Raw genomic sequence first — 12,869 nt, 5'->3', positions numbered from 1 at the left:
GCAGTACAATATATAGCTGTGACGGGTTGTACTCCTCCCATCCGGGATGTCACCTGATGTACTGGGGTTTCACTGAACCTCTCCTGCTCCACCAGCCTGGATTCCCTCTCCTTGTTTTAATGAATTAGGTTCTCCAGCCTCTTGCAGCACACACACACAACTAGGGCCACACCTAGCTGCAGACGCAGACTGACGTCAGCTCTGTGAGAGAGGACTCACCCAGCACTCACGTGTACACTCCTTTTGGGAGATAAACCCAAAATAATACTGTCTTGCACTGTATAGAAAGATCTGCACAGCACAAGCTCATAAAAATTCGCGCTCTCCCTCAATGTGGAGAGAGATGTGCACAGCTTCTTGTCCCTCCTCCTGAGGTTGGAGGCATAAAGGTTACTATAACTTGTTTATTGTGTGGCAGCAGATGAAATGTCCCGTTCCCACCATGTATTCAAAGAATTATCTATGCATTTACTAAAAGGGAAATGAGGCGTTTTTAAAAATAATAATTTAGTATTAACATAGACTACATACACAATATAACCTGGTCTCACCACAATCAAGCTATCTGTAAAAGCATGCTAGAAATCAGATTCTGCATAGCTAAACAACTTGTGAAAGAATGCTAAAAGACAGCCTCCTGATACCCCAAATCAGTATAAATCTAGTGATGTGGGAACAGCAAAAGGTTCACAATTGGATGGTTTATTCAATCCTGTAAAGGTCTTCACCACTGATTTGTTCTCGTTTTGACTGGTTATGAGAGAATATATGCAGTGCAAACACACCTATGTTCCTTCTTTGTATGAGTTGGTTCTATATTCCAGGAGAGCAACTGATAGTTGTGGTGTCATGGCAACTGGCTTTATTTCATTGGCCTTCATCAATTTAAAAAAAATATGCATTTGAGGTCAGTTGTGTACTGAATGCCCTACAATTTGGTATCGTAGAACTATCTCGCTTTTTCACTACATTTCTACAGGTTACCTTCAATCAATAAGATATCCTACCTGGGGTAGACTTTAGAACACATTGGGTAGGTAAAGGCACCAAGATGAAGGCCTTCTAACTTAGGTTGCTCATGGAATGCAATAATCTTTCAAATGCCTTGTTGCTGATGTTTATATTGAATGTATCCTTTCTTTGTAAGGCAAAAAATAAAAGCCAAACACATGTGTTTACTGACAGCATTAACATGACCCCATTGATAGCAAACCAGAAAATGAGGGTTTTTTGGTGAGTTGTTCTAAAACCATTGCATGACATCTTACTCCAACCTAGTTTTGAGAGTCTTGAAAAGATTCCTGCATGCCAAATTTTATGATTTCCTGGATGTTTGAACCCAGGCAGTTTGTGTTTACTAGAGTTGATCTGAATACAAGTTCTATAATGTAATTTTAATCATGCTGAGTAGCCTGGAGTTGAAATTTGGGGCCAGGAATTTATAAAGTTAAAAGCAGCTGAACAGTCCAAACAGATGGTTAATCCAGAAACTCTGTAGGGCAGTTATAATAGCTTGCTAAGTTAGTAGCCATTTACTTGGACCAAGTGTAATATGAATACATATTTTAGTGACTATTAAGGCAAAATTACTTGAAAGTGTAATCTGTAAAATCAAAATACTGCATTTTTGGAGGCTAAGAAGGAAAATGCTCTACTTTTTCAGAGATTGGATAAATATGGACAGTGACAGAACATGTTTTCTCACTGTGTCATATGTGATCTTAGCCTCCATTTAGTGAGACCATCTTCTAGAAAAGTCAGGGGAAATGTAGTCTTTCTGCCGGGCTCACCTGAAAAAATATTACCACCATACGTTTCTGGTTGTGCACAATATGTTGTGGTCTGATGTGGTCTGTGCTTGATCTGTGATGAGAACAACATTCTGAATGAGCTTTTTTAAAAGGTCACACTGAAAGAGAACTGTACTTCCATGTTTTTCTTTGGTCTTTGTAAAACATAGTATTTAAAAGAATTATTGTGTTCCAGTGATCTGCAGTAGTTTTGTTAAATAACGATCTGAGAATATCAATATTTGTGATTGTCATATATAACAGAATATTCTTATTCTGCCTGCAATTCCTATGCAACTTGTACTCTTTTGAAGAAGTCAAACATTTACACTTGCTCATTCAAGAGACTCTCTAAAGGATTGATACAAGAGCATCCTGGATTCAGCTGTCAAATTCAACTCAGTAAGAGCTGCAGCTTGCAATTTATTATTGAAGAGTTAAGGGGGTGAAAAAAATGAAGGGTAGATAACCAAGTAGTTGTATTTTTTTTAAATGATTTCTAACTCAAACATTTTCTCTAAGTATCAGAGGGGTAGCTGTGTTAGTCTAGATCTGTCAAAAGCGATAAAGAGTCCTGTGGCACCTTACACGTCTGACGAAGTGGGTATGCACCCACGAAAGCTTATGCTCCAATACGTCTGTTAGTCTATAAGGTGCACCAGGACTTTTTATCGCATTTTTGTCTAAGGTCATCAGTCTCTTGGACTAACTGCATGTCATACTGTTTAGATGCAACTAATTTTTGATGATGATCTGTGAAAGAGAGCTTTGGCCTCATAATTTTTAGGGCCACCCAAATGCCCTGATGGAATTTATATATTCATATGCTGAAGTCCATCTATTTTATTTAGAATATAATCCAAAGCATGGCAATTTTAAACTTTGCTTTATTTGTCCAAAGGGAAAATAAAGGCAGAACAGAATACTCTTTGGGCATCGTATTATTTTACATAACTTTTTACCTCGGGAGGCTACTTTAATGTTACCCCCAGTATTTGTTTTCTGCAGGCTATGTGGGAGGGGGGAAGGTGTTCTCTTGCATACATTTTCTCATTTTCCCAAAACCAAGCAAGTGGCTTTTCATTTTGAGTAATGTTGGAATATGGCAAACATTGTTTTAGCATTGATTTTTGGCAAACATTAATGCAGAGAGGACTGGAAGGACTTAGTCCTTTCCAAATTTCCTGATAAACCATGAAGAAATGTTGGTCAGGATAAGCTGGCACATAATACACTTATAGCAATGAACATTATATATTTTAGGTTTGGCTTCTGTCTATCTGCCAAAATAATGCTGTAAATTAAATATGAGAGGCGCAGACACATGCTAGAAATCAGTCTTTTTATGGGAGCTACTGCTTATGTTTATTTATATTAGAGAATGAAATGAGCTTTTGTTTCTGCTACTTACTCTCAACACTGTTGCAGTGACAAATTGGTTACAGTTATAAGACCTGACTTCCATTGACTTCAGTGGGCTTTGGATCAGACCCCTAATGTTTCTGTTCAAGGTATGAAAAGTTGAAAGTTTTAAATTTAATCTTTGGTAGAATTATATCATCTTTCCTGCTAATCAGAAATGTGAGCTAGAATGGGAGAAGTGCCTTTTATACACAATGTAACAGCTCACAATATTTCTGAGATTTCATAGAAGAAAAAAATCTTGAACTGAAGCTTGTTATATTTTCTTGCTCAGAAGATTAATGCTTGCAATGTCAGTGAAATGGGATTCAGCAATGTAGTGTGCAGTTCTTCTATGACATGATGGAATGTTCTTCTGATGCTTTTATTCTTTAGAGAATTTTTACATTTTAAGGCATCTTCTAAAATGGTTTGCTTCAATGGGTCTGTAGGCAGCTTTGTTTACTCCTCTTTTCAGAAATATTCTTTGTCTAACTATTTCCCCTGCCATTCTCACAATCATGCACAGAAATGTATGTGCCTGTATTTAAAATTACCACCACATCCAAGCTCAAATATTGGAAATAGGGTTTCCAGTTGTTTTTCCCCTACCCTGATTTTAATTTTAATTTTCAAATTTTGGCATAAATTTTGACTCTTCTAGAAATGCTTTTGGTGGGGTTTTATGGCCATCCTAATTTGACCAGTAATAATTTTTCTTATCACAATTTTTCATCAGTTACTTAGTATAGATTCATGTATTTTATTAAGTGCTTGGTTTAAGCTTGATTTTTATCACCCTTACTCACTTTAGCCCTAATCAAAGATATTTACTTCAGTGGTCTTTGGAACAGGCCCATTGAGTAGCACCTTGCTGCACATTTAGTCTAGTGATTCCTGTGGGACTACTCTCGGAGGTGGTGTGGCTTGTGGTGAGTGAAGAATCAAGCCCTTAATTATTAAACTTATTTAAAATATTAAATGTTTTTGAAATGGCTTTAAGAATCCGGAGTTGATTGAATTAAGTGTTAGTACTCCAATTTAAACTTTGTTAAAAAAATGCGTCATAGACTGTGACATCTGGTCTTTTCTGTGCTTTTACCCTGTACTACACAGATTTCACAGGGGAGACCAGCGTTTCTCAAACTGGGGCTCCTGACTCAAAAACGGGCTGTGTATGTGTGTGTGTGTGGGGGGGGGGTTGCAAGGTTATTTTAGGGGCATCACGATATTGCCACCCTTACGTCTGAGCTGCCTTCAGAGCTGGGCGGCCAGAGGGTGGTGGCTGTTGGCTGGGCACTCAGCTCTGAAGGCAGCATCCCGCCAGCACCATCACAGAAGTAAAGATGGCAATACCGTACTATGCCACCCTTACTTCTGCACTGTGGCCTTCAGAGCTGGGTGGCCGGAGAGTGGCAGCTGCTGACTGCGGGCCCAGCTCTGAAGGCCGCAGCGCAGAAGTAAGGGTGGCAATACCATACTATGCCCTCCTTATTTCTGTGCCGCTGCTGGCAGCGGCTCTGCTTTCAGAGCTGGGCTTACGGCCACCAGCAGCCGCTCTCTGGCCACCCAGATCTGAAGGCAGAGCCGCTGTCAGCAGCAGCGCAGAAGTAAGGGTAGCAGTACTGCAATCTTCCAGCCCTTTACAATAACCTTGCAACCCCCCACAACTCCTTTTTGGGTCAGGACCCCTACAATTACAACACTATGAAATTTTAGACTTAAATATCAGAAATCATGAAATTTGCGATTTTTTTAAAAAAAAATCCTGTGACCATGAAATTGACCAAAATGGACCGTGAATTTGGTAGGGCCCTACTTATACATCCTTACCTTTCTCTGGAGAAAGATCAGCAAGATATTAATAGAAATCTGAGAATTTTCTTTTAGAGACATTAAATTGATCACATAAGTCTCAGTTATTTCATTTATTGTAAAAGAAATTTGACTGAATTCACTCAGTAATGTATTTGACACCACTGTGTTCAAGCTCAGGTAGATATTTTCCAGACATTAATATGAAAAGTGTGCTATCATCCACTGCACACTGTAGATATCTTCATGCATTTTAGATATCTAATTATTTATAATGCTCTACTAGGATATTACCCTACTGCCGCTGATGCTAGAACATCAGGCTCCACCTGTCTGCAGATTTGCCCTTCCGTTTAGAGGGCTGCGGGCGGGGAGGATGGGGATCACATCCTCTCTCCCAGTTAAATTAAATCCATTCTACTCATTCATGGAAAAACTTTTCAATCAGAGGAATGATTTTACAAAAATAACTTGATTGCAGTGTAATGGTGAAAGGACATGTTTTTTGGCCCAAATATTGAGTTCCATTTCCAGCTCTGACACTGATGTTCAGTGTAACCTCAGGCACATCATTTAACTTTTCAGGGCTTCATTTTATCCCTGGGTAATATTGTAGATGCCTGAATTCTTATTTACCTCACAGGAGTCTTGTGAGGTTTTAAAACACTTCAAATTTGACCTTGTTAGGAAACCATTTAAAAAACCATTTCAGCTGAAATAATTGCCAGCTCTGTGTCTGGGGTATACTGTTGTTTGAATGGTTTTTAAAATCCTTTCTTGGACTATGAGGCCAAACGTCACTTGCTGATTTTCAGGAATTGTACTTAAAACTGGGCATATCATTTTGCCGGACACAGACTAGACCCATTATTACGAAGCTGGAAAATATAATTTCAAATATATGTAATTATTCCTGCAGTCAGGTGTCAGCACCCTGTTTACTGGCAAGGTAGGGAACATGAACATATTGCCACTAGCAATATAAACTTTGTCTTCTTTTAAATAGGTTTTCTACAGTCTCTTATGAATGGCCACTATTCAGATATATATTTGGGGGTGTGGAGAATAGGCAATGCTGTGCGGTTACTCTTTGCAAAAGGCTCCCTCAAACACGTCCAGCCTGAGTCTGTGATACATGTGAGTTTCCCTGGTTAAATATTCTTTCCTTCCATCGATTCCATACAATTCCCTGTTGACAATAGTAGTGGCAGGCAGATTCTCCTGCAGCCTCTAGTTGTGGGGTGGTTGGACATACAGGGAGCACATCACTTCTGGTCATAGATTCCAATGCCAGAAGGGACCATTGTGATCATCAGTCTGATCTCTTGTATAACACAGGCCATAGAACTTCTCCAAAATAATTCTTAGAGCCGATCTTTTAGAAAAACTTCCAATCCATGACCCTTGGTAAATTGTTCCAATGGTTAATTATCCTCACTATTTAAAAAAAAATTATGCCTTATTTCCAGTCTGAATTTGTCTAGCTTCAACTTCCAGCCATTGGATCATGTTGTACCTTTCTCTGATAGATTGAAGAGCCCTCTATTAAATATTTGTTCCCCATGTAGATACTTATAGACTGTAATCAAGCCATTCCTTGATCCTTAAAGTCTTGTGTGGGAGTGTGTCACCATTGGTGGGTGGATGGGGATAGGGGCCTTTGGAGCCAGGAAACTCTAGTTTATGTAGAAAGGGGTTGGGGTAGGGTAGTGAGTATCTCTTAGCTGGGGGTGATTATAAGTGGAAGCCATTTTCCCCAGGGTGGTGGTGGGGAGAGGGCAAGTGTAGGCTCCATGTTCCATTCCAGTATTGGCTCCTGAGGCTCTAGTGCCTGCCTGCCAAGCCTCAGTCTGATGAGGAGAGAGGCAAGCTGCTGTGTCTTCAGGATTGTTGCCCAACTGCTGCTTGACATCTTCTCTTGTCTTCCTTTCTCACTAGCACAGCTGGAGCAGCTGCTGTGGTGTGGGTGAGATACTGAAATTACATAGTACATTTCTAATGCTTTCCTAATAGCACTGGTGGAGTATGAAGGAGGGGAAACCCCTTTGCTACAATGGTTGCGGCTATGGCAATTATGAGCACACCTGCAATACAGCATCTGTCTGAGTGGCAGCCATCTTAGTTCTATCCCCTTGGATGGCTGAACAGTTTTACCAACACATCTGAACATTGGATTTTAGCACACATCTGTGAAACGTGTTTTTGAATGTCTCCTACTCCCCCAAACATAACTTATTCCTGTGCTCCATGATCACACCCCTAGGCATGGGGGCCAGCTGAAGGATTTTAGGGAAATGATTCTTGGAGGTATACCCCAAACTTAATTACTGATGTTTACAGTGTCTGCATTTAGGTTCCCCATGCCTCAAACTGTAGAACTGGAGTCCAGCTTTTTGTTCCTTGTGATTGATTTGCATTAGTTTACCGTTTTAGAGCTGTCTTTGCAAGGATAAGAGCTGGAGGCATTCTTTTATAAATAAAAGTTGTTTTCTTTCATGGGGCTCAGAGGCTAGCTCTGTTAAGAAAGGGCTCATATGAGCCCCCGCTGGCTCATCAGTGAGAACAGGGCGTCCGTAAATGTCACTAATCCAGTCTAGTGTAACATACAATGTTTTGAATATATTTTTCTTGACTTTTTTCCTCTGTTTCACATCTGTATATTTAATGCAACGTTATGTCTTTATGAGGTGAAAAAAGCAATAGAAAATCAAACACATGTCTTCAAGGGTTTTATGGGATTATTTTGGTCAATAGTTTCCTTATGTGTTAAATCCTTGATGCACATTCGACATCTCTTCATGCGTTGGCAGGCACTGAGAGTGCCCAACTGAGATGACTGTAAAACTGAGATGAATATAAATTCTTCCAACATAATTTGAGGATTAAGCAAATGAAAAAATAGATTAAAAGGAAGGTAAAAGAACATATGGCTTTTATAGTATGAACTTGATTGTTTCTCTTTTGCAACCTAAGTCAAGATCTGATGAAAACCTTTCTAGGACCAGCTTGGTGGGCCTCCCTGACTCCCACTCTTGGTAGTTATTGCCAAGTCCCAAAGCCATTAGCTTGTCTTTAATTGCTTAAAGATGTAAATCTGTGCTGATAAACATTTTCATACAGAGATTGTGTTCTGCAGCTTACGTATTTAGAACAGTGTGGGCTTAGCAACGTAACTATCGCGGTGCTCACTTATGGCTTTCAGGTCTTTTTAGGCTCTGAGTACAACATAAACTTGTGCTATTGTGGAAATACAGAGTTTACCTGTAAAGTGTGATTATGTGAATTCCATCTATATTCTTAATCCAAGCAGACATATTTTGTCACCAACCCCCAGATGTGTTTTTAGAAGGGGGAGTGAAGAATAGTTTAGCCAGTTGAAACTACAGGTGGAAACATAAGTATTTGCATTCTGCCAACCTGAGTTGGAATGTAGACAAAACACCAGGGATGCTTATGGGAAAAAAAATGCTATGAAATCTTTAGTGATTTCTAGCAGTACGTGGCTCTGTAGGACAAGAACATTTCATGCACTATACCTTCTGTGTGGTTCTCCCATCCATATACTGACCAGGCCTGACCTGAGAAAATCTGACAAGATGGCCTGGTTCTAGGTCAATAAACCTTGGTAGAGAGGTTGATTTTTCCCATCACTGGCATTTTAAGGTGGAATGAGTGTGATGATCACTCATTCATCAGTTGCACTTGTGCAGGTAAAATGTACCTTTCATGATACAGTGCAGTCTTTTGAAGTAGCCCCTTCACTTAATGAGGCTCATTTCCGTCGCACTCTAATTAAATAACTTACAGCCTTTCACCTGCATATTACATTAATTTGATTTTTATCATATCCTCCACTGCTCAGGTGAAAGTTCAGCCAGGTATAATTTAAGATTGAATGGTGACCATTGGGGACACATATTTATACTTTGTGTCAAGATTAGTATAGAAAACAAAGCTTAAGGAAGTGATGGGACTAAGAGGAGATGCACAGTATGTTTGTACATGGGCCTTGACTGAGGAAAAGGCCTGGAAATGATAGGAGACAAAATTATAATTGGAGGATTTAATGAGGGATGTGTTACAAGAAGAATATGACTTTATGAAAGGTATTTGAATAAGTTGGTGGGAGAGATGAGATTCAGGGGGACAGAAGGCTGCAGCTCAAAGGTAGGAAGTATTTGGAGATGCGAAACCATGGGATAGGTGCCTCTCCACCTGGCTGCGGCAGGTCTGGGGCTTGTGGGGAGAGGTGCCTCTCCCCGCTGTGGAAGGTCCAGGGCTGGGGGAGACACATCTCTCCCCGCCGCAGCCCTGAGCGGCTGCTGCGCAACTATGCAACTTAAAGGGAACGTAGGTGAGGGAGGTGAACGAAGGTGGAGTGGGAGAGGAGGAGGATGTAGTAGCAAGGGAGGAAAAGGAAAGTGCCCTCTTGATTGTATCAGTTTTTGTTTTTTGAAACATTTGGTAAGATCCTAAGCAAAGAAGGAATAGAAGGAAGTATGTTTGTGAAGAGTCAGAGAGAGGAGGCAGATGGGCGTCAGTCAGGAAAGAGAGAGGTAGAGTTCAGTAAGGAAGAGATTGAGAAAAGAGAGAGTAAACATAGTGGAAGAAGCTGACACAGTTGCTGGAGTTCTGAGTAGTATATCCACCGTGAGATATCATAAGCAGATAATGCATCATGTGCTTGAAGGCAAAAAAAAAATGTTCGCCAATATCTGAGCATATGTGCTGAAAGCAGGATTCACCTGCCAAACACCAGGTGGACTGGACACTTTCAATGTCTTTGTGCTTGTGTCTAAAACATACAACAAAAATTAATCTAGCACTTTGTTTTTTTCTTTACATATAAGATTTAATCTTTCCCCTTTCTCCGAGATACTGTTTCTGGTGTTCATTTTGTTCAATGGTTTTTAATATTTCAGGTTCGAGGGAGTAAAGGCGAGGTCCTTTATGTTCTGGATGCTAGCAATCCACGATATTCTAACTGGCTGCGTTTTGTCCATGAGGCACCATCGCAGGAACAAAAGAACCTGGCCGCCATCCAGGTAAATTTGTTGAATTCTTACCATTCACTTCATGTTATTAATCTGCTTAAGGTTTGTTTGTCTGTCTCTTGTTTAGTCTTTATCTCTTGCAGTAAAATTGCAGATTATAAGAAACAAAGCAACTTCAATACTTTTCTTTCCCTGTCCCCCCCTTTTGGGAGGTGAGTGTTTGTCCTCAAAGATGTACGATAAATAAACATCTCACCATTAACAAGCCCAAGGACTGAGGGCATTTTAAAGCATCTAGTGTAGTCTTTGAAAGGTTTTAATTAAAATCACTGATTGAAGTTTGCTGTACAGAATTTGTAACCATCTAAAATCCATTTCTCTTTCCATTTCTAAAACTGTTTATATTAAAAAAATAGTTTGAATTCATGTTTCCAGAATAGTTCACACAATACTGCTTCTGTTAGATTTTCTCTTTACAGCCCCGTTTGAGCTAGGTAGCTAAGCCTCTGTCTAACTTCAGTGGTACTACTCCTATGCTTGAAGATAAGCATGTGATTATATATCTAGCTGAATCAGGGCTAATTATTTAGGGGTTTATCCTATATTCCTCGCACCAAACTCCCACTAAAATCTTTAGGAGTGCTCAGAGAAATCAGAATTTAAAAATAATTTTCAAGCAAATAGTCAAAGATATAAAAACAAACAAAAGATATTTTAAATATTCCAGTTGAAGCTTTAAGAGATGTAATGCGTTTGCAGGATTACCAGAAGGTAGTAATTGATTAGTCATTGCAGAAGAGCTAAATGATTTTTTTTTTTTATCACTCTTCATCACAGATGTTCGCTATATCCCTACTCTTTTCAGGTAATAAAGATGGGGCATTGCCAAAAATGTAGGGGTCAAATGAGGGAGGTGCAACTTAAATATATTGTGTAGCGCAGCGATTCTCAAACTGGGAACAGTTCCCCGGCGTGCAGGAGGTGCTAGGAGGGAGGGGGAGGAGCGGGGATGGGGCAGAATCATGTCCGGGGCTGCTGGCCCCACTGATCAACTCCTCCCAGTGCCTCCAGTGGGAACCAGCGGTGTGCAGGAGGCGTGGGAGGGAAGTGGAGGAGCCCTCGGGGGTGGGGGCAGAAAGAGGCAGGGAAGAGGAGGGGCAGGGGTGGAGCTGGGTGGGAAGAGGTGGGGTGGGGGCAAGGCCTTGGGGGAAGGGGTGGAGTGGAGGTGGGGCCTGGGACTGAGTGGGGGACTTGGAGGTCCATGAAACAATTTAAAATCAAAATGGGGGTCCTTGGGTTGCTAAAGTTTGAGAACCACTGGCATAGCGTGCAAGTTGTGTACTGTGCCCACATGGATTCAGTTGGCTAGAGTGGGGCTCTGTATGGGCCTAGCAGTCTACCTGAATGCTGTATGTTGCAGAACTGAATAAAAAGTCACAAGGTATAGCTGGTTTAATACAAGAGTTATGAAATAATTTAGGAATAAAGTGCCTGAGCTGCTTACGAAACTATGTAATCTCATTAAAATCAGCTACTGTTATTAAAATCAGGTAGGTGAATGGGCAACATAATGGCAACGGAGAGTCGGAGTGGATGGCTCACTCCTGGGGTATCAGCAGGACCCAGGTGGATCCATCCCTAGAGGAGCCCAGGGCAGTGCGGCACAGAGTGGACTGTGGATCCTTGCCCTCCCTCCCCATTGCCCAGCGACTCTTGGTGCCGCAAGCTCCAGAGGATTTAAAATATATGGGGCTGCAAGCAGCTGAGTGTCCAGGCCAGGGCTGGACAGCAGTGGGGTCAGCATGCTGGGAATCCCCAGTGATCAGGGAAGGAAAGAGGGGGAGAGCAGCAGATTGCTACTGGGATAAGGCAAGGCTGGGTGGGGGAGGGTGGGGCTGCTTGTCCCTGCCCTCCCCCGAATCATTGAGACTGCCTGCCCACTCTCCACCTGTTGCCTTGCCCTGACTCAGATACCTAGCCAGCCCCGTGCCCCTCCTTGCGCCCCCTTGATAACCTTGTCGTGCTCCCCCCCAGGGGGGGACGTTCCGCTGTTTGAAAACAAATAGTTTGAATGACTCATGGCCTTTACTGGATTCTAAATTAACTCGAGCCACTCAGGAGAAATAGAGGGGCATTCCTGAGCAGAGATTTTAATTGAGCTGGCTGCAATATGCAACAATGTTTAAATAAACCAACTGCACAAACAAACACCCTAAGAAAGTGTTGGGTTAACTAACTAAATAGAAAATAATACTGAAAATATTATACAATTTGCAAACTGTATAGCCTCGCCTTGAATATTGGGTTTCGTTTTGGTCTCTCTGTGCCAAAACCAGGGAGAAATGGAAGGAGTTGAAAGATGGGTGACAAGAATGGTTAGAGGCATGGAAAGACTCCCATGTTAGAAAATATTGTAAAGATTGGGAGTGTTTAAGTTAGTGAGGAGACAGAGTGGACATGATAGAGGTATAGGAAATAATGAAAGGTAAATTGGGCGCTCCTATTTCCAAGTTGTGTTATAAGTCTTTGGGCATCATCAGTAAAGGTATACTAAAATTTCCAGATGTTTTACTGATTTGTTGTACCCTAAGGCCCCAGTACTGCACTTCATATATGTGCTTAACTTTACACAGTGTGAGTAGTCGGAGAGACTACTCTCAGTGCATAAAGTTCAATACATACGTCTTTGCAGCATTGGAGCCTTCTTTAATATATAGGATGCCAAAGCTCTGACATTTGGTGTAATTCACGAAAACCAACCCATACTCCTTTAATATGGAACTGTTTTGGTAGTCTAATGTTTTTACTGTTATGCAAATTTTGGGCCCATTTCTGTAGTTACTCCAGGCACCGGATCAATGGGAGTTCT

General features: G+C 41.1%; 1 protein-coding gene across 3 annotated transcripts in view; it reads left to right on the top strand.

Moving 5' to 3' along the window:
• PRDM5 (PR/SET domain 5) overlaps nucleotides 1-12,869 on the top strand; it is a 142,047-nt gene that overhangs the window by 13,572 nt on the left and 115,606 nt on the right. For all 3 annotated transcript variants that reach the window (XM_024213049.2, XM_024213040.2, XM_024213056.2), the window contains exon 3: nucleotides 9,929-10,051. In XM_024213049.2, the coding sequence (XP_024068817.1) occupies nucleotides 9,929-10,051 (123 nt within the window). The remainder of the gene's footprint in view (nucleotides 1-9,928; nucleotides 10,052-12,869) is intronic.

The sequence above is a fragment of the Terrapene carolina genome, unplaced genomic scaffold, assembly GCF_002925995.2.
Source record: "Terrapene carolina triunguis isolate 2854851 unplaced genomic scaffold, T_m_triunguis-2.0 Scaffold66, whole genome shotgun sequence".
NCBI lineage: Eukaryota > Metazoa > Chordata > Testudines > Emydidae > Terrapene > Terrapene triunguis.
This window is presented reverse-complemented; position numbering and strand designations above follow the sequence as displayed.